The sequence below is a fragment of the Gossypium hirsutum genome, chromosome D10, assembly GCF_007990345.1.
Source record: "Gossypium hirsutum isolate 1008001.06 chromosome D10, Gossypium_hirsutum_v2.1, whole genome shotgun sequence".
In the NCBI taxonomy this organism is placed as follows: domain Eukaryota; kingdom Viridiplantae; phylum Streptophyta; class Magnoliopsida; order Malvales; family Malvaceae; genus Gossypium; species Gossypium hirsutum.
In genome coordinates, this window is record NC_053446.1 from 33,167,566 (window position 1) to 33,186,610 (window position 19,045).

At 31.2% G+C, this 19,045-nt stretch overlaps 1 protein-coding gene across 4 annotated transcripts; it reads right to left on the reverse strand.

Annotated features, from left to right (window-relative positions):
* Positions 1-10,071: 10,071 nt before the first annotated feature.
* LOC107915015 (TOM1-like protein 9) lies at positions 10,072-18,671 on the reverse strand. 4 transcript variants are annotated; one of them, XR_005919490.1, is made up of 5 exons: positions 18,484-18,671; positions 18,160-18,351; positions 17,541-17,652; positions 17,118-17,223; positions 10,072-10,298 (listed from the first exon to the last, which is right to left on the reverse strand). XR_005919490.1 is itself a non-coding variant. In XM_016844106.2 (4 exons), the coding sequence occupies exons 1-3, from the start codon at positions 18,654-18,656 to the stop codon at positions 17,559-17,561; spliced, it is 459 nt and encodes a 152-aa protein (XP_016699595.1). In that variant the 5' UTR covers positions 18,657-18,671; the 3' UTR covers positions 16,578-17,223; positions 17,541-17,558. The 4 variants fall into 4 exon arrangements, 1 of the variants encoding a protein (XP_016699595.1); XR_001689151.2 differs by lacking the exon at positions 10,072-10,298 and adding an exon at positions 14,217-15,007; XR_001689150.2 differs by lacking the exon at positions 10,072-10,298 and adding an exon at positions 16,578-16,770.
* Positions 18,672-19,045: the final 374 nt, after the last annotated feature.

Here is a 19,045-nt window from a genome sequence, read left to right on the forward strand (position 1 = left end):
CGAGTAAGTGGTGATATTTTGATAGTTTGGGTTCTTATTTTCGTTTAGTTAGAGTGTTGTGATCTTGTAGTGAAATTAGGGTGTGAGTCGTTTAATCTAATCGTTTACACACTGTTATGTGGGGATCGAGAGCAGTTGGTTGTTCTTCCAGTGCCTTAGGATTAGTGTGGTAGCGGTTTGTTCAAAGGTTAATGTGAGGATGTGTTTTTGTAGGGTCATTCTAGTTCGATTGTGGTTGATTATTAGTGAAATTTCGTAAATTATTACTAAAATTAGTTGTGTTTGGGATCATTTTCTCAAAATACAAGGTGTGTAACAAGAAACTCGAAAAAATAAACGGCGAAAGCCAAAATTGGAGCCTGTCAACGCCACACAGCTATGTGCCAGGCCATGCAGTAGGCCCGTGTACGACACACGAGCATGTGCAAGGCTATGTGTAACACACAACCTAGGCCATTTTGGGTCTTGTGGGCACATGGGCGTGTGTAGGCCGTGTGCCAAGTCATGTGGGCCACATGGGCAAGGCTATTTTGGGCTGTCTGGGCCCACACGAGCAAGCCAGTTTAGGCCGTATGGGCCACACAAGTGTGTGGGCTCAAATTTTAGAATTTTTTCCTAGGGTCATGCGTGTCGTCCCGATCGACTGTGGGCCTTCCATAAGGTCGGTATATGTGGTATAAGCCTGAAAGCATGAAATCTCCTAATCTGTTAGGTTGAAATTGACGTAAATAACGTCTATATTCGTGTAGTGTAATGTTGTATGTATGATCTGTTCTGTTATGTATAAGCATGTTTAATATGTGTTATACGAGCATGCATGTTATATTAATCCTGGTATTTGTTATTACTATCTGTATCTGGCTATGGGGCAGGATATGTATTATGTGGAGGAAGTGTTCTGTGTGAGGCGATATCTCACCGATATACTGGTAGTACAACTGCGATTATTCTGAAAAGTGTCATACAGAGACTATATGGTGTGTAGGGCTAGGTGGGTGTTTTATACCCCACATGGCGTGTTGCGATGGTCGGAGCTAGTGTGTAGAGGATGGGGGTAGGATTATACATGTCTATATCTATACTATTCTGACATGAATCTAATTCTGTTTATGAAATAAGTCTGTATCTGTTCTGCCTTACAATTGAATCTAAGATTCTGTTTCTGTTGAGTTACACACTGAGTTTTAAAACTCACTCTCTGTTTCTGTTACTTTTAGGTAACACTTAGACTTAGGCGGGTCAGTGTGACAAGAGCTCAGATATGCCCACGGTTTTGTAAAACAGTAATTACATAAATTTGCTTATTTAAAAATTTGGTTTGAGAGTTGTGTAATTTTGGACTCTCTGGACTTTTGGGTGTATTTTGGATTTGGATTTCAGTTTGAGATTTCTAGCATGACGTTTAATAAAATGGTTTACAAAAACAACTGTCTTATGTGATCAACCATTTTCGAGAAAACAAAACTTGATTTTTTTCAAAATATAACGACTTAAGAATTTATGTTGCAAATAATTTGATTGATTTGAAAATGTAAATAATTGATGTTTTTCAACTGATAAGTACAACAACACGTTTTTAAATAAGTGGGCTCTTTAAGTAACAAAGGTATGCGATGTTTTCAAAATGAGAAGGTCGGATTTTTAATTTCTCTTCGTAACATTTCCAGATTCGACCATAACGTCTAGGCCAGGTTTAGGGTGTTACAACCTCATTTTGGTAGGTGTCAAACAAACCATCGGATAAATCATTCAATATGTGGCCTATGCACAAGTAATCAGTATTGTCCCATTTTTGTCTTTCTTGGGTTGCAACATCAGATTCGTTTTCATTCTCTTCTAGTCTTAGAGTATCCAAAATATAGACAATCTTCAAAGTTGATAATAAGAAGTGCATCTTTTTCTGCCATCGTCAGAAATTGCCACCATCAAACCAATCAAGTTTGACAAAGTTGGAAGCCAACTCCTTTAGTGTTCCACTTTTGTGTGTTGTAGTAGTTATCATGAAATTAGAACCTTAAAATTGTTAGTATAAAACTATGGTGAGGAAAATCTTGAACACACGAACGAAATTTAAACAGAGAATGAAGAAATAGGACAAGACTCCAAGGTGTGTATCAAACCATTATCTTAAAGATTCTATTCACCCCACCTATACTCAGTGTGCAAATGAATTTCAAGCAAATAAACCTTGATGATACAATGAAACCTGATGTCTATTTACATTTTGCGCTGGGGAAAATAGTCTACTAAGCACTGAGCAATGTATAACAAGAAAATCAATTTCTATAAAGAATTTCTGCAGTAATTCTTTATAAAACAATCTAGTAATATTAGAAGATGGAGCAAAGATGGAAAGAATTTTTAGAACTTATTGATATAATTTCCAAATGAAATCTCATTCCTAATAACATCTTTAAAAAGATATATAATTATTCATCTAATACTATAACTATTCAAGTAATATTGTTTGAATAGTTATAATTTTTTGTCAAAAATCAAGTGATATAACTCTTGACCAATAATCAAAATATTTATCTGTTTGGTTAATTACACATTTCATTTATAATTATTGAAATACTACAAATATTTGAAAGTTTTTCAAGAAAAAGATGTAAGCTAATGTTGAAAGATGAGTATCTTTTAGAGAAATATACAATTTCAAAATTGTTTTTATATAGTTTGTAGTTTACATCACATAAAAGATTAAATAAATAATATAAAATATAAAAATAAGTTAAATTGTTCACTTTTAAGAATTTAATGAAAGAAACATATAAGTAATTACTCAATGTGAAATAAAAATAACATGTTGAAAATAATTTTAAAATAAAATAAACATGTTTAACCCAGCTTAAGTTAAATATCGAAGTTTAAGCAATGTTTTAAACTCAAATCTAGAATCATCTAAACATGAAAAGATACGAGTAGTGTTGGTATACATCCAGCCAAACCTTAGCTCGAGCACTTTTAATCACCAACACCTCCAATCACAGACCATTCGTCTTTAATTGAAATTAACATTTTGAAATAAGAACTGAGTAAGCAATGCATTATCAGAGTGTAGATTTTTCCATTTTCGAATTTTTTAATTATTTACATGTCTTTTACGAAGATTGAATGTGGATAGAAATTTTAATTTCAGACGTTTTATAATTTATTTTTTATTTCGTTTCGATTATTTGAAATTTTTTAATAGGTTGGTTATCTTTTCCTTACAAAGAGAATGTGTAACTCGATGGTAAATTTTAGCAAGGTAAGTTTTGTTTTATATTTATTGAAATTCTTGTTTTCTTAATCTATTTTTCATAAAAAAGAGTCATGTAATTATTTGAAGTAGTTTAATAATTTGTCGAATTTCGGTGACTTTCCAGTGAGGTTGGGGTGACATTTTTGGTACCCAATAAAGAACTTTCAAATGGCATATGTGGCACTCATTTCAATCGAGTAATTTAGAAGAAAATAATTTTCAAAGTTTCTAATGTATGGATTTTTTATAGTTTCGAGTAGCTAACTCTGACATAATCAAAATCTATGTATATGTTTTCATTTGTTTCAAAATTTAGATTTTTTTTCATAATACGAAAATTGTTCTTTCATTTGATATTACTATCTGTCATGAGATTTTTTGCCAAGAAATATAAAGCCCTAAAATAGGCTAGTTTACACTGTTAACCCAAAAAAATATGTTTAATTTATGATGATTTATTATGTTTTGACTTTCTTAAGTTTCAGTGATCGATTTTGACAAAACAAATTTCTAAATTTTAGTATTATATTTATTATTCAAATTATTGTTTTTAAACTGTCAAATTATCAAGTAAATTTTGTATTTTCAAGTAAACCAAGCAATCGTGATATTTAGTATTTCAGAATTTCCGAAATTTCAATTATTATTTATTTTTAAAATATTTTCAGTCCAAATACAAATTATTTGGTTGAAGATCACATCTGGCCGGGTCACCATACACGTTATCTTTGTGTTTCTAGCTGGGTCTAGGGGTGAGTAAAACTCGATCCAACTCGAAAAAATCGAAAAAAAATTTAAAGTTCGAGTTAAACGAATCGAGTTAGAGTCAACTCGATTTTTTTTTAATTTTGAGTTCGAATCAAGTTTAGTTTTCGAATTCGAATATTTAGAATAAACCAAACATCAAACTATAATAATTTACATTATTACCCCAAACTCCTAAACCTCTTCACTTTCCTTCCAAAACTTTTACTCTCTCCTACTTCCCTCCATAACTTTTGCTCCCCTCCCATCCCACCCCCTTTACCCCAAACTCATTCCCCCTATTTTTTTTTTGAATATCTCCCTCCTAAAATTTTACTCCCATTTATTTCCTCCCCCCCCCCCAAATTTTACTCCCTCAACCTACTTTGACACGCTCGACAAAATTTAACTTGTATAAATATTTTAATAGTGTACGTCCTCAAGTTTTGCGTGTCTCATCACTTTCAGCTGAAAAATGGTATATTATAATATAATAATTTGAAACATAAATCAATAATAAAAGTCAACATGCATGTAAATTAAAGTTAACATTACTTTGAATTTTTGCAAGTTCATAAGCTGTATTCGAAACATTCGAAGATCCAATACCAGTCTATTGTTCACTATTTGTTTCTTCTGAATTTGGAGGATTTTGAATAATACTGAAATCTCGCAATCCTCTTCTAGGCATTTTATCTGCAATACACAAAATAGTTGAAATATTAGTAACTAACTACAACAATAATAGTACATATAAAATAGTTGAAATATTTAACAATATCAAGATTTAAATTATAATATTACATATAATTAAAAAATTGTAAAATCTTACTACATCATAATTCGTAAATATCTTCATCCACATTCTGGCAAACCTATTGAAATTGTGTACTAGTATTAGGGATAGTTTCATTTAAGTTTTGTTCTGGAAAAGACAAAGTTTCTGATCTTTCGTCGATGTCATCTCTACTTCCATTGCCCATGTCAAACAAGTCTCTACGGATGTTACGGAGTACAACGTACCAACCCTCATTAGTTGGATCTTTCGAGTAAAAAACTTGTTTGATTTGAGAAGAAAATACATATGGCTCGTCTATCAATTGTTTTTCAGTGTGAATTAATCCAGAGAAGTTCACCATTGTAAAACCAAATTGATCTTTTTTTAATTTCGCGAGTAGTATTAACATCAGCCCAATTACATCGAAATAAGACAACCTTCCGTTTTCCATAGTAATCCAACTCAATAATGTCAGTAAGAAGTCTGTAATACTCCACATTTCCCTCAACAGGATTACTGTCTCTAGCACTAGCATAACTTGTAATTGAAGAATTAACAACTATTCCACAATTTTGAATCCTCAATCTTTCGCGAGATTTTGTATAAAACTTGAATCCATTGATGAGGAAGACACTATATCTTTTTACTACTCTATTCGGACATTGGGAAAGCCATTTAATTTCGTCATTGACGTCCTTTCCACTCCAAACCTATTGAATCGAAAGTAAATTGATTAATTATAAATGTTATGGGAAAATATTATTATTTGTCAATGAAAACTTCAATTGCATACCATTTGTCCTAACCATTCATGAAAAGATTTTGTGAATAACTTACAAATCTCTCGATGTTGTAATCTTCGGGAGCATGAACGAGATCTCAACACTTATTTGTACTCGTTATGTTAAAAAGTGGATTACTTGGTTAAAAGGCAAACAAATTGAAAAGATGAATATTTATCAAATTCTAAAACTTACTTGCGTAATGGTTCAATTAAATCGTGGTGAAAAAGAACATATCGATGTGCTTATACCCAAGATCTAGCATCTAAGTGTGCAATTTCAACTTTACCGATTGGTTCTCCGTAACTTCGAAATAAATAAATTTCAGCTAAGTTATGATTAGTGAACCCATCATTTCTACTTGATTTATTCAGTCTTGTTTCAACATCTTCTAAATATCTAGAACAGAAAGTCATACACTCCTCTGCCAAGTAACCTTCAGCAGTTGATCCTTCTGGTTAACACTTATTACGACAATAAGACTTCAACTTACATAGGAACCTAAACACGATATACAACATTATCAAAAGTTGTAACTAAAGGTATATTCATGAATGAATGAAAACTTTACAAATAAATTAACACCTTTCTATAGGATACATCCACCGATAGAAAACCGGTCCAACGAGTTTTGCTTTATGAGGGAGATGGATTAGCAAGTGTACCATAATAGTGAAGAATGAAGAAAAGATCTTCTCCAAATTGCATAAAGTCAAGGCGGCTCGATCTTGTAATTTCTCAAGTTCTTCAACAATCAAAACTTTGCCACAAATAGCTTTCATTATATTGGATAGTTCAATTATACAGAACATCACCTTTTTTGACATACAACACCGTAAAGCAACTAGCAGTAAATCTTGCATCAAGATTTGATAATCATGTGATTTTAGGGAATATAGTTTTCGATCTTTAAGACTCACACATCGAGATATATTTGATGCATACGCATCTGAGACTTTTATATTCTTCAACACCGTGCAGAACACTTCTTTTTCTTTCTTTGACATTGCAAAAATAAAAGGCGACAACTGATATTTCCCATTTGGAAGCACTTAGGGATGAAGATCAAGCGAATTCCCATGTCAACTAGATCAAGTCGACTTTGAAGATTGTATTTTGATTTCCTATCGACATTCAGAATTGTCTCAATGATGTTCTCGCAAACATTCTTTTCAATATGCATGACATCAAGATTGTGTCGCAAAATGTGATACTCCCAATAAGGCAACTCAAAAAAAATACTTCTTTTTTTTCCACAAGTCCGCCTCATTAGGATCATCCTCTTCATCAAGGCAACTCAAAAAAAATATACGCCTCCTTCGATCTTTTCTTTATTTGCGTGTTGGGTGGTTGATTCATCTTCTCATAACTGAAATTGATATCTTTTAATATGAACAAGATTTCAGATACAATGGTCTGCTCAAGAGCTTCTCTGAACTCTTCAGTACCATCAAATAAAGTCCTCTGAAATCTAAATCTATGGTTTTCATCTAACCACCAACGATACCCCATATAAGAGGACTTATTCCCATTATATAACCACTTCGAATATGTTTGCGCCACACAACAAGAACAAGCATAACGTCCTTTGGTACTCCAACCAGATAAATTGGCATAAGCCGAGAAATCATTAATAGTTCACAACAAAGCTGCACGTAAATAAAATTTCTCCTTTTTCAAGACATCATATATTTCAACACCCGCCCATAACTGTTTCAACTCTTCAATAAGTGACTGCATATAAATATCAATATCATTTCTGGGACCTTTCTCTCCAGAGATAATCATAGATAATATAAAAGAAGATTACTTCATTCAAATCCACTGAGGCAAATTGTAAGGAACAAGCACTACATGCCAAGTACTGTACTAAGTACTCATAATTTTAAAAGGATTAAATCCATCAAATGCTAGCCCAAGCCTCACATTCCGAAGATCACTTGCAAAGCTTGGAAATTTACTGTCAAATGATTTCCAAGCTAAAGAATCTGCAGGATGCCTTAATAATCAATTGCCGGTTAGTTGATCATGATACCACCTCATAGACTCGACTGTCTTTGACGATATGAAAAGCCTTTGAAGCTTTGGTATTAGTGGAAATTATCGCAAAATCGTTATTGGCTTCTTTCTTGACTGTGCCTCACATTCATCCTCATTCACATCCTCTATATTCCTATTCATCCAACGAGATTTACCGCAAACATGACAAGATTTTCCGATCACCCCAATACAACATGCAGTCATTTGGGCAACTATGAATTTTGTCGTACCAAGGCCTAAATCTTTTATCAATTTCTTCAAATCTTTGCATGAATGAGGAATTTTCGCAAACGGAAACATCTTTCAAAAACTCTAACAGCAGTGTTAAAGAGTTTCCGGTCCACGCTCCCAAACATTTTAAGTGAAAAAGACGAATGCATAAGGACATTTTTGAAAATTTTAATTCCTCATAAAGTTCTTCATTCATTTCATTAAGTAACTTGTAGAACTTCGCCTCTTCTCCATTTGGCTCTTCATCAGGTACACTTCTTCCCATTTTGGTAAAAGCCTTTCCACCAATATCATAATCATCGGATGCAATAATTTCAGGTGGAAACGATTGCAAATCATGACTACGCATATTAAATGAATCCTGCAACATACCTTTCATGTCATCTTCTTTAACAGACTGATGGTAAGCATTATGAGGATAAGTCGGGTTAATCGTTGAAAAGGTTCTACGAGGTGTACACTTTCCATGAAAAATCCATTTTTATACCCCAAATAAAGCCATGAACAATTAGATGTTCATAGACAACTTCACGAATATGTCAATTGATGTTGCCACACTTCTTACATGGGAAAAGAATCATATTCTCTTGGCTTGCATTTTGAAATGCAAAATTTAGAAAAGTTTGTACTCCATTTCGATAGTCGTTGCTTACCCTTGACAAATTCATCCAGCTCTTATCAATTTCGTAGTTCTTGAAGTCTAAAGTTAACAATAAATTACAGTTACTTAAGTATTCTAAATTGATTTAAATCATGTCATTGTACTAAAATAGATAATACATATCAAGTATCTAATGGGTGTAAACTAATTCAAGTAAGTTGTTTATCCATAAATATAATTAAGAGTAGAGAAAAACAATAGTGTTGCCCAAATTTCTGTGATTTTTATATATTTTGATCCAAAGTTGTATGTAAGTTATGGTATGATATATATTTATGGAAGTTATAATATGATACATATTTATGTATCATGTAAGTTATGATATGATATATATTTATGTAAGTTATGTAAATTGATTATTTAAAGTTATGTAAGCATTTTTTTCTTTTTCTTTTTTACTTTTAAACAGTAACATTTAAACTTAGTTATTATCATCTTCCTCTTCTAATTTGTAATTTTTTATTTAGCTATTATCATGAGATAATAATTAATATAAAATATTTTTAAGAAAAAAATTACTTTAAAATTTAGATCTTAATATTTATATATTTTTAATTTAATCCTTATTATTTTAGCTAAATTTAAAATTATAAAAATAAAAAAATAAAAAATAAAATGATAAAAATATAATTTAACAGAGTATTATATGTTACATTAACAAATAATTTAAAATTATAAAAATAAAAGAAGTAAAAAAGTATTATATGTTACTTTAATATTATAAAGTAAAAAGACAATGAAGTGTTAAAACATCATTGGCAATAAATACTTAGAGCTTGTTTGGTTTGATGTATTGGCTATGCCAATACACCCCTAATCGGTGGGCCCCACCTAATACCTCTCTAATCCGCCGTTTGGTTCAGCGTATTACTAATACGCGTATATTCCGTTACTTTCCTAATCGGTGAAAAGCACCGATTTCTATTCCCCCCTTTTGCCCAGATTAGGTGACGCTTCAGCAAACCCTCCCTTTTTTACCCTCCCCCGGTCCCCTTTGTTTCTCTTCTGTTTTCCACCTTCATCCGATTTGCTTCCTTGTTTCATTGCTTTTCTTTTCTGCCGATTTGGTCCCAGTTTATTTTCTTGCCTTTTCTGCCGATTTGCTTCCCCGATTCTTTTCTTTTCTATTTCGGCCGATTTGCTCACAGTTTCTGCCGATTTGCGTCATCGATTAGTCTATGTTTCCCGATAGAATAATATCCTTTTCTATTGTAGATGAAAACAAAAACTTTCGAGGTAAACATTTTCTATTGTTTTTATCTAATTGGTTTCCCCTTTTGCTTTTTTCAAGTTCTTCATTGTGCCCCGATTTGCTAATAGGTTAGTTTTCCATAGTTATTTTGTATGTATTGCATGTGCGATTGAAATGTGTTTTCTGTTGTTGGTTAGGCTTAAGAAATGCATGCTGTTGATTTGCTATTATTGTTATTATGGATATTGTAGGGAAAATTATGCATGTATGTCTTTTCATCAGCATAGGACTGACAATCCTTTGAAAACAATAGTCGGATTAGGCTTAACAGATGATCCTTTGAAATTGTTCTCTCTTTTCTGCTAACCTTCACTTTTGAATTTTTTTTTTTGATGATAGATGGTTGTTTTATAACCAAATTATGAAGTTTGTTTGATCGAATTTCGATAACTTTGAAGTGGTTCCCAGCATTCGAAGTTGTTCTCTCTTCTCTGCTAATCTTCGATTTTTCTTTGTTCTGTTGTAATTTTCGAGTCCTTTTTTGATCTCCAAAACCGAATGAGATTTCTTCTTTTGTTTGTTCGTTTAAGTGCCTGAACTGAGTCGTTTTTTAATTTGGTCCTCTGAAAGTAGCAAAAATAGGTAAGACGAAAATGTTAGATGATAACGAATGGTCAAAAGAATTTATAATGTTAAGAATATTGAATTTCATGCTGAGTGCGGATCATAAAAACTAGAAGCTGTTAGATGCAATTTGTGTAGTCTGGCTTTGGATATATGTGTGAAGATACTGATACTGGTACTTCAATGTCTTTCATGTATTCCATTTTTCTAAAATAATTATACATACACATGGTCAGTTACATAGATATCAAAGACCTTATGATTTCAATCTTGTAGGTAAGTTAAAGTACTTGCACATTACAAATTCATGTTTGAAGAGTTTATAGGCGATAAAGATTTTGTTGGTTTGTTCTGGACATTGTTTTGATAGTCTGCTGGAAAATGTTATTTTAGTTTGTTAGTGAGTAGAAGATGAAACTGTTGTGGCAGTTGTTTTGATTGTCTGCTGGAACTTGTTCTTGATTTGTTAGTCAGTAGAATATGAAACTGGAACTTTATTTGTTCTTGATTTGTTAGTCAATAGAATATGAAAATGGAAATCAAATGCTGTTTGGGAGTTACTTGCAGGACCACTCTGTTTATAATAATTTAATTTTATTAAATGTCAACCAAGTTGTGATTAAGTGATAATGTATAAAACGAGAAATTTAAAACCTTGCTGTAACAGTCATATAGATTGGGACGAGCATAGGATTTGAAGAGCATGTGTTTTGAACATAGGCCATGATAATACAAAGGAAAAAGTCAGCCATTAAAATAAGCAAGTAATTAATTTCAGGTTCAATTAGCATTCAAAATAAGCTTTCAAATTGGCTTTCAAAAAAATTGTAAAAGCATTGCTAAAACTTGTAAAAGCAAGTAATTAATTTTATTAAAATACCTTTCCTTTAATTAATTTTCATGCCCTTCATGATGTTTTAAGGTGAAAGTTTGTAATCTATTTACCAAAGCTAAATTATCATTATATTTTTCTTTATATGACATTTCACCGACCAAAGTAAGCTAATTGAATGTGATTAATTGCTCTCTTTTTTATTATGGTTTACGTCACTATCTCTCAAACCATATTCATTTCTTTTACTTTTGTCTCTAATTTTTTTTACATTGGTATTTAAATTATTTTCGATTATTATTTTTAGTCAAAGAATTTAACGAGTTTAAAAAATAAATACTCCATTCGATCGGTCAGAATGCACCACGTGTCTATTCTTTTTCTTCTTTCATGTCATCTATAAATCATATATAATAAAACTAAATTAAAATAAGACCTAAATGAATGAAAGTCAAAAAAAATAATGTTGCTTAGAAAATATTTCACATTTGAACCTACCATGTGAAGAAAATCTAATTAAACTTGGGTCTCCAAATTCATATTTATTGAACCCATTTTTACTATTTCTAACGAAAATTATATATAAATTTGTTTTCAAAGTGGTCAATAATGTGAAATCATAAAATAGCAATTCCTTCAATAATTAAAAACCTTAATTATTTTAATCAACTTAAAATAAGGACTTTAATATTTTATTATTAAATCAAATCCTCATTCTTTATTTTATTTGTTTTAAAATTATAAAAACCTTAATTAAACTAATCATAAATAAATAAACTAATCAATGTTCAAACTTTGAACATGCTTTATTAAACTAATCAATGTGAGGACTTTGAACATGCTTTAATAAACTAATCAATATATTTATACGAAATTAATTTTAAAACTTGAAGTACACATATACCAACAATGTATACTTAGATCAATTATACATACACCAACAATTAATTTTAGGGTAAATAAAAATAAACCAACAATTAATTTTAGGTCAATTATACATACACCAACAATTAATTTTAGGTCAATTATACATGCTTTATAATTTCTTTATTGTTTGGGTGATTCATAAAGAAATAAAATTAAAGTTGCAACGATATCATTTAGTAGATACTATTTTGCTTCGTGTGTTCTAAATTTGTATTGTTTATTTTTATTTGATAATGTGTAATTGCAACTTCAATTCATTGATAGTGTGTTCTAATTTTAATATGTTGCAGTAATGGCTCGTCTGCCTTTAATTGCACAAAGTGTGAGGCGTAAAAGAATTGGTCTTGCATTGACAATATGGTTGGAAATCTGTAGAATTGCGATTTGGTTCTTGTTTAGAATGGGTGCCAGCCTTAGCCTACAAACTTATAGACCAAGGATTAGGTCCTATACCTTAGATTTTTATGCAAAACGGGATTATGTGAAGAGGCTTGTATATGCTAGTGACGAGACTTGTATTGAACAAGTTAGGATGAATAGAACTGCCTTTTTAAACTATGTGAGATGTTAGAATCGATAGGGGGATTGAAGTCGTCAAGGTTCATGCTTGTTGATGAGCAAGTAGCAATGTTTTTACATATCATCTCCCATCACCTGAAAAATAGAGTTATCAAGTATCACTTTAGAAGGTCCGGGGAAACTGTAAGCAGAGCATTTCATAGTGTTTTAAATGTTGTCATACGCTTACAAGATGTCTTATTTAAAAAGCCGGAGCCAATTACAGCCGATTCTTCTGACACAAGATGGAAATGGTTTAAGGTAGTAGACTGAGTTTATATATAGCTTGTACAACATTTAGTTGACTTAGATTTAAATTAGCATTCTAACTCAAGGTTTTATATCATGTGATATAGAATTGCTTAGGTGCTCTTGATGGAACCCACATCAAGATTAGGGTGCCAACAGTTGATAAACTTAGATATCGAACCCGAAAAGGTGACATAGCAACAAATATGCTAGGTGTTTGTACACCTGAGATGCAATTTGTTTATGTTCTTCCTGGTTGGGAAGGTTCAGTTGCCGATGGACGGGTGCTTCGAGATGCCATTAGTAGAAGACATGGACTAAAAGTTCCTCATGGTACAGTGTATACTTAGAGGAATTTGAATTATTCATTAAGATCAAACTTTGTTTGTTGAATTAATCATTTTTTAAAAAATTTATTTTATAGGTTGTTATTATCTAGTTGATGCTGGATACACAAATTGTGAGGGATTTCTTGCACCATTTAGAGGACAGCGATATCATCTGAACGAGTGGCGTCAGAGTTATCAGCCAAGTTCTCCGCAAGAGTTTTTTAATATGAAACATGCCTCAGCACGTAATGTCATTGAAGATGCTTTGGCTTATTAAAACTTAGATGGGGAATACTTAGGAGTCCATCGTTTTATCCTGTAAGGGTGCACAATAGAATTATTATTGCATGTTGTTTGCTCCATAATTTTATTCGAACCCATATGAGTATTGATCCCATTGAAGCGGAGGTGGGAGAAGGATTACCTACTAATGTGGTGGATGACGATGAACCGAATATCACAATTATTCATCCATCGGATGCTTGGGCTACTTGGAGGATGGAACTAGCCAACCAAATGTTCGATGAATGGCAAGCATCTAAAAATTAGTTAGGTTTAAGGACAAATTGAGTTTGAATTGATTTGTTGATGTTATTTTATGTATCTAGTTTATGAAACTTTGGTGGTCTTTGATTAAAATTTTGTATTGTACTAAACTTTGTTGAATTATAATTTAATTATCTTTTCATTCAGCATGTGTTATAAATTTAAATTTAGTATTGAACTACCGATATAATATTATAAACTGTTCACCTTTTGATTCATGATATTCAAAATAGTAAATAATGTTAATTTGTTTTTTTTCTTAAGAACAATATGTCAGGTGTTCCACCAACGGGTGCTTCTTCTCAAGCTTCTCGAGGAAGCAAAAGAAAATGGGTTCCAAAAGAGGATGCAGCCTTGGTTTCTTGCATGGTGGATTTGTACAATGTAGGAACATTTAATGCTGATACCGGGTTCAAAGCCGGTTATTTGAACAAGCTAGAGAAAATACTAGAAAAGGCTTTACCAAGAGCAATGTTGAAGGCGAAACCAAATATTAAATCTCGGATTAGGTGCCTAAAAAGGGAATGGTCAGTCGTCTACGACATGCTTAATGGCCAAAACAATAGTGGTTTTGGTTGGGACGAGCATAGGCAGCTCGTTGTTGCTGAAGATGCAGTTTGGGAATCCTATGTAAAGGTAAAATGTATTTCAAGTATTTATTTATTTTTTACAAAACTTATAACTAATATGATTTCCTCATTTTTTTAGAGTCACAAAGAAGCCTCTCAGTTCAGACACCATTCTTTCCCTTACTACAACCAGCTTACTGCGATATACGCAAGAGATCGGGCGACTGGGAAAGACGCTCAAACAGTTGCTGATGTTCTTGAAGAAATACATGCTGGGGATGAACGTAGTACAGATATGAATGAAGAGAGAAACACATTCTATGACTGCGATGCTGACGTCTCTTTAGACGACATGGATGTTTCTGGTACAGATCCGCGAGGAGATAGAGACCAAGGGGGTTCCTCATCTTCAAACAAGAGAAAGAAGAAATCTGATGCTCGTGATAATGTGTATTCTTCATTTGAGGAGGCTGCCACTTTGTTGGGGGAAAAAATCCAAGCCGTTGGCGATCAAATCAGTATGAGTATTGCCTCCGAGGTGGTAGTTCAGCAGAAGTCAGAAGAAAAGATGGAAGAGAAAGCTTCAAATTTATATTCAGCCTTATGGTCAATTGAAAGTTTAACCGACGATCAGCGGTATGATGCTTTGAGTAAAATTCCCGATCATCCAACTCAAATGATCGTTTTCTTTAGTTTACCTTCAGTTACCCGATTGGAATGGGTCAGAAGATTTCTTTCTCACCATTAAATATCAATGTTCAAACTTTTTGATGTTGTAAAACTATATAACATATAGATTATGATGTACAATTTCATTTTCATCTAACATTTTCTTAATATAAGTTAATTATGTTTATGCAGAATATAATTCTCAAGTTATATATTGATTTTAGTAAATTCATATAAGAACATTTTATTATTAAGAATTTTATGAAATTATATAAATTCATATAAGAAAATTTATTATCAAGAATTTTATGAAATTTAATATTAATTATTAAATTATATGTAATTATTATTATTTTAAATTATACAAATTCATAAAATATAATTAATTAGTTATAATTATTTTAAATCTTATTAAATCATATATTTTAAATAAAATATATTTAATATTAATTATTTCAAATTTTTATTTATAGTATCATATATTATGATTTGAGTAAATTCATATAAGAATATTAATTATTAAGAATTTTATTAAGTTATATATTTTAATTATAATATATTTAATAATAATTATGTTAATTTATATTTTACAGTATCATATATTATGATTTGAGTAAATTCATATAAGAATATTAATTATTAAGAATTTTATTAAATTATATATTTTAATTATAATATATTTAATAATTATTATGTTAATTTATATTTTACAGTATCATATATTATGATTTGAGTAAATTCATGTAAGAATATTAATTATTAAGAATTTTATTAAATTATATATTTTAATTAAAATATATTTAATAATAATTATGTTAATTTATATTTTACAGTATCATATATTATGATTTGAGTAAATTCATATAAGAATATTAATTATTAAGAATTTTATTAAATTATAATTTTAATTAAAATATATTTAATAATAATTATGTTTAAATATGATTAAATTATTTATTATTGATAATAATAATCTTATTAAAATTTAAATACTAATAACAATAATCATTTACCAAAACAAATTTATGCTAAGGCTATTCTAGTCATTTTAGTTTTTTCCATTATGCTATTACACCTCTATTCCATTCAACCAAACACAAGATTACTATTACGCCTATATTCCTTTACATTCAACCAAACAGTTGATTTGCTATTACACCTCTAATCCAATACAGCGAACCAAACGCACTCTTAATGTTTTCAACTGCTTCATTGGATTCCAATTTCTTTAAATAATGTTTTGTGTTTTTATATTAAATGTGATAAAAGTTAAAATATTAATTTTTATTTATTCAATTAGATCAAAATCATGGAATCTATTTATGAATATAATTTTTTAGTGGGGTTCAACAAAAATTTTTTTGGACTGCAATTTTCAACATTTTGATCATGACTTGGGGGAACATTTTTCACAAATATCAAGATTCGCTTATTTGGATGCATAAATCATTTCACTTTTATTTTAATATAATTTTCACTCTATTTATTTTATTGATCTATTGGAAAAACCCACAATAGAGTTTTTTACTCATTTTAGTTTTTCCCGGAAAATAAAATAAAAGACAGAATTTTATATAGATGGAGACAAGAGAAGAGGAATAGTAAAATTGGTTTAATTTAAACAAATTGAGTAGTCATACACTTAGAGCATTCTTCCCACCCAACAATAATAAAAAGTTATTCAGAAAATTCACAGAATTGGAAGTCCTTAGCTTGTTATTTTGGCAGCTTAAGGAAAATGAATATATGTAAAAAAGGGAATGTCTGTGCTCCACACCACTTTGATTTTATCCTAACCCAAAAGGAATAAACAAAAAATGCCACTAAAATCAAATGTAATCATTGTTTCTACCGAATAAAAGCAAAACAAAACAATTTTTTTTAATAAATTTACTACTGCAAAAAGCGAATGTTGGAGAGTGGATAAGAAGGATTGTGACCCCTTTGTTTTTTGTTTTATAAAAATATTCGATATGTGTTTTCGTGTTAATTCTACAATATTTGGAAAATATATACCAAGCATTATGCTTCTGTTTTTCAATATCAAGCTCCTTATGTGATAGTGGTCGAAGACGAAAACAGGAATGAAAAACAACCATTAATTTTAGTCTGTACCAGGTATTATAAAGGATAGCGCACCTTGGCAAAGAACTGCAACCTACACTGGGACAGTGTCATCTGCCAACTAATGCTGATAACTACGTATCTCCAAACCCAAACTTAAATGTTTCCCCAAACCAAAACCCTGCAAGTAAGCAAATTAACATTCATAAACCCAGTACAGTAGATACACACATCAAGTGCTAGCAAATATTTACCTATACCAGCTTGCAAATAGAAAACAAAAATTCGTTTATTTAAAGAAAAAATCTGTTCTTTATATGCTTATCAAATACTATTCATGCTATCAAATACTTCTTTTGTCCCATTGTGGGCAGACCAGGCAAGGCCATCAGGGCAGGCTCAAGTCCAAACAATTCAGAGCTGGAAGGAAGAACTAGGTAAGCAGAAAATGCAGCATATATGTTCTTTTATATGCTTCAATAAAAACAACAATCATACCCTGGAATGCCACTGTGATTAAATGGCAGCTTGAGTTGAACCAATAGTTGCAGGAGGAGCAGGAAGCAGTAACTGATTAAATGGTGAACTTGTAACAGTGCTTGAAGTGGATCTGTGAAAAAACCCCGTTAGTTAAAGCTCAAGCTACTGGAAATATAAGATGAAGGGTTTTAGATAACCCAAAATTAAAAAAATTTAAATGTTAATCCTAGCAACATAACATTTTATAAGCAACTCAGCCACTCCTTATAGAGGTAAATTCGCTACTAATCACTAGATCTAAAATGTTCAAGAGACTGCCACTTCAACATAGCCATGCATCTGCAATAAGCAATTTGTTTCAAAAAACCCAGGAACCAAATTGTACCAAGGATTCAATGAACCAAATAGATGAAAGAAACTTGTAATTAAGTTCCAAGATGCCGAGGAGAAGTGTATGGCTACCACCAGTAATATTGCTTAGGAAAAGAAGTATAATGCAGCATATATAACGAAGAGAACTTGCAATTCTAAGCATATTCCTACGTTAGTTGTAAAAAAAAGATTAAAATACAAAACACCAATAATTTTAATCACAAGATCCCTGCATATGCAATCCAGTTCAAAGAAGCCTAACTACCTCCCCTCAGATTGCTTGCTACTGTCTCCAGTATCAATTAGTGGACTATCGACATTCACAAGTTCTTTTGCAGGTTCAGGCTTAGGTTTGTTTGCTTGAGAAGGAGTTCCTGAAGCTATTGCTTCATGCCTTGCTAGTACGCGTTGCAAATCATCATTCAATGCTAAACCTTGACATAAAAGTGACTCATCCCTGCAAGAGATAGATAACCAAAGGAAATAAGAAACCCAAATTAAAATTTCTAAAATTTTAACACGATTGAAAATTAAAGGAAGTAAATTTCAACAAACCCAAACAAAAAAAAACATCAAAAACCTCACATACTTGCTAAGACTGAGTTCGCCGCTGGGTAGAGTGGCTAGGCGTCGGGAAACTTGGTGTTTAGGGTTTCGGGAAATCAAAGAAAGGGAATCGGGGGAGAGAAATAGAAGAACAAGCGAAAGGCTGAGAAAGAAAGGGAATCGGGGAAGCAAGGGAGAGAAATAAAACGGCGTCATTTCAATCAAAATTAAGAATTACCGGCGTTTATGACAAAACGGCGCCGTTTTACTTAAAGTAAAATGATCTTTTGCCGTGTTTATGATTAAAATGCCGCTATTGCTTACCTTTTGCGGCGTTTACAATAAAAACGCCGCTAATGCTTACCTTTTGCGGTGTTTTTCTCATAAACATCTCTAATGCTTGACTTTTTTTTTAATTTTTATATTGAATTATTATCTTTTAAATAATTTAAATTATAATGATAATTTTAATATCTATAAAGTTAATATTATCTCTTTTATAATTATATAAGAAATTATTTAATATATAAATTAAAAAAAAATCAGTTATATACCCAAAAAACTTTAAAATTATTTTAAATAATAGTCTTTTAATTTTTTTTTCA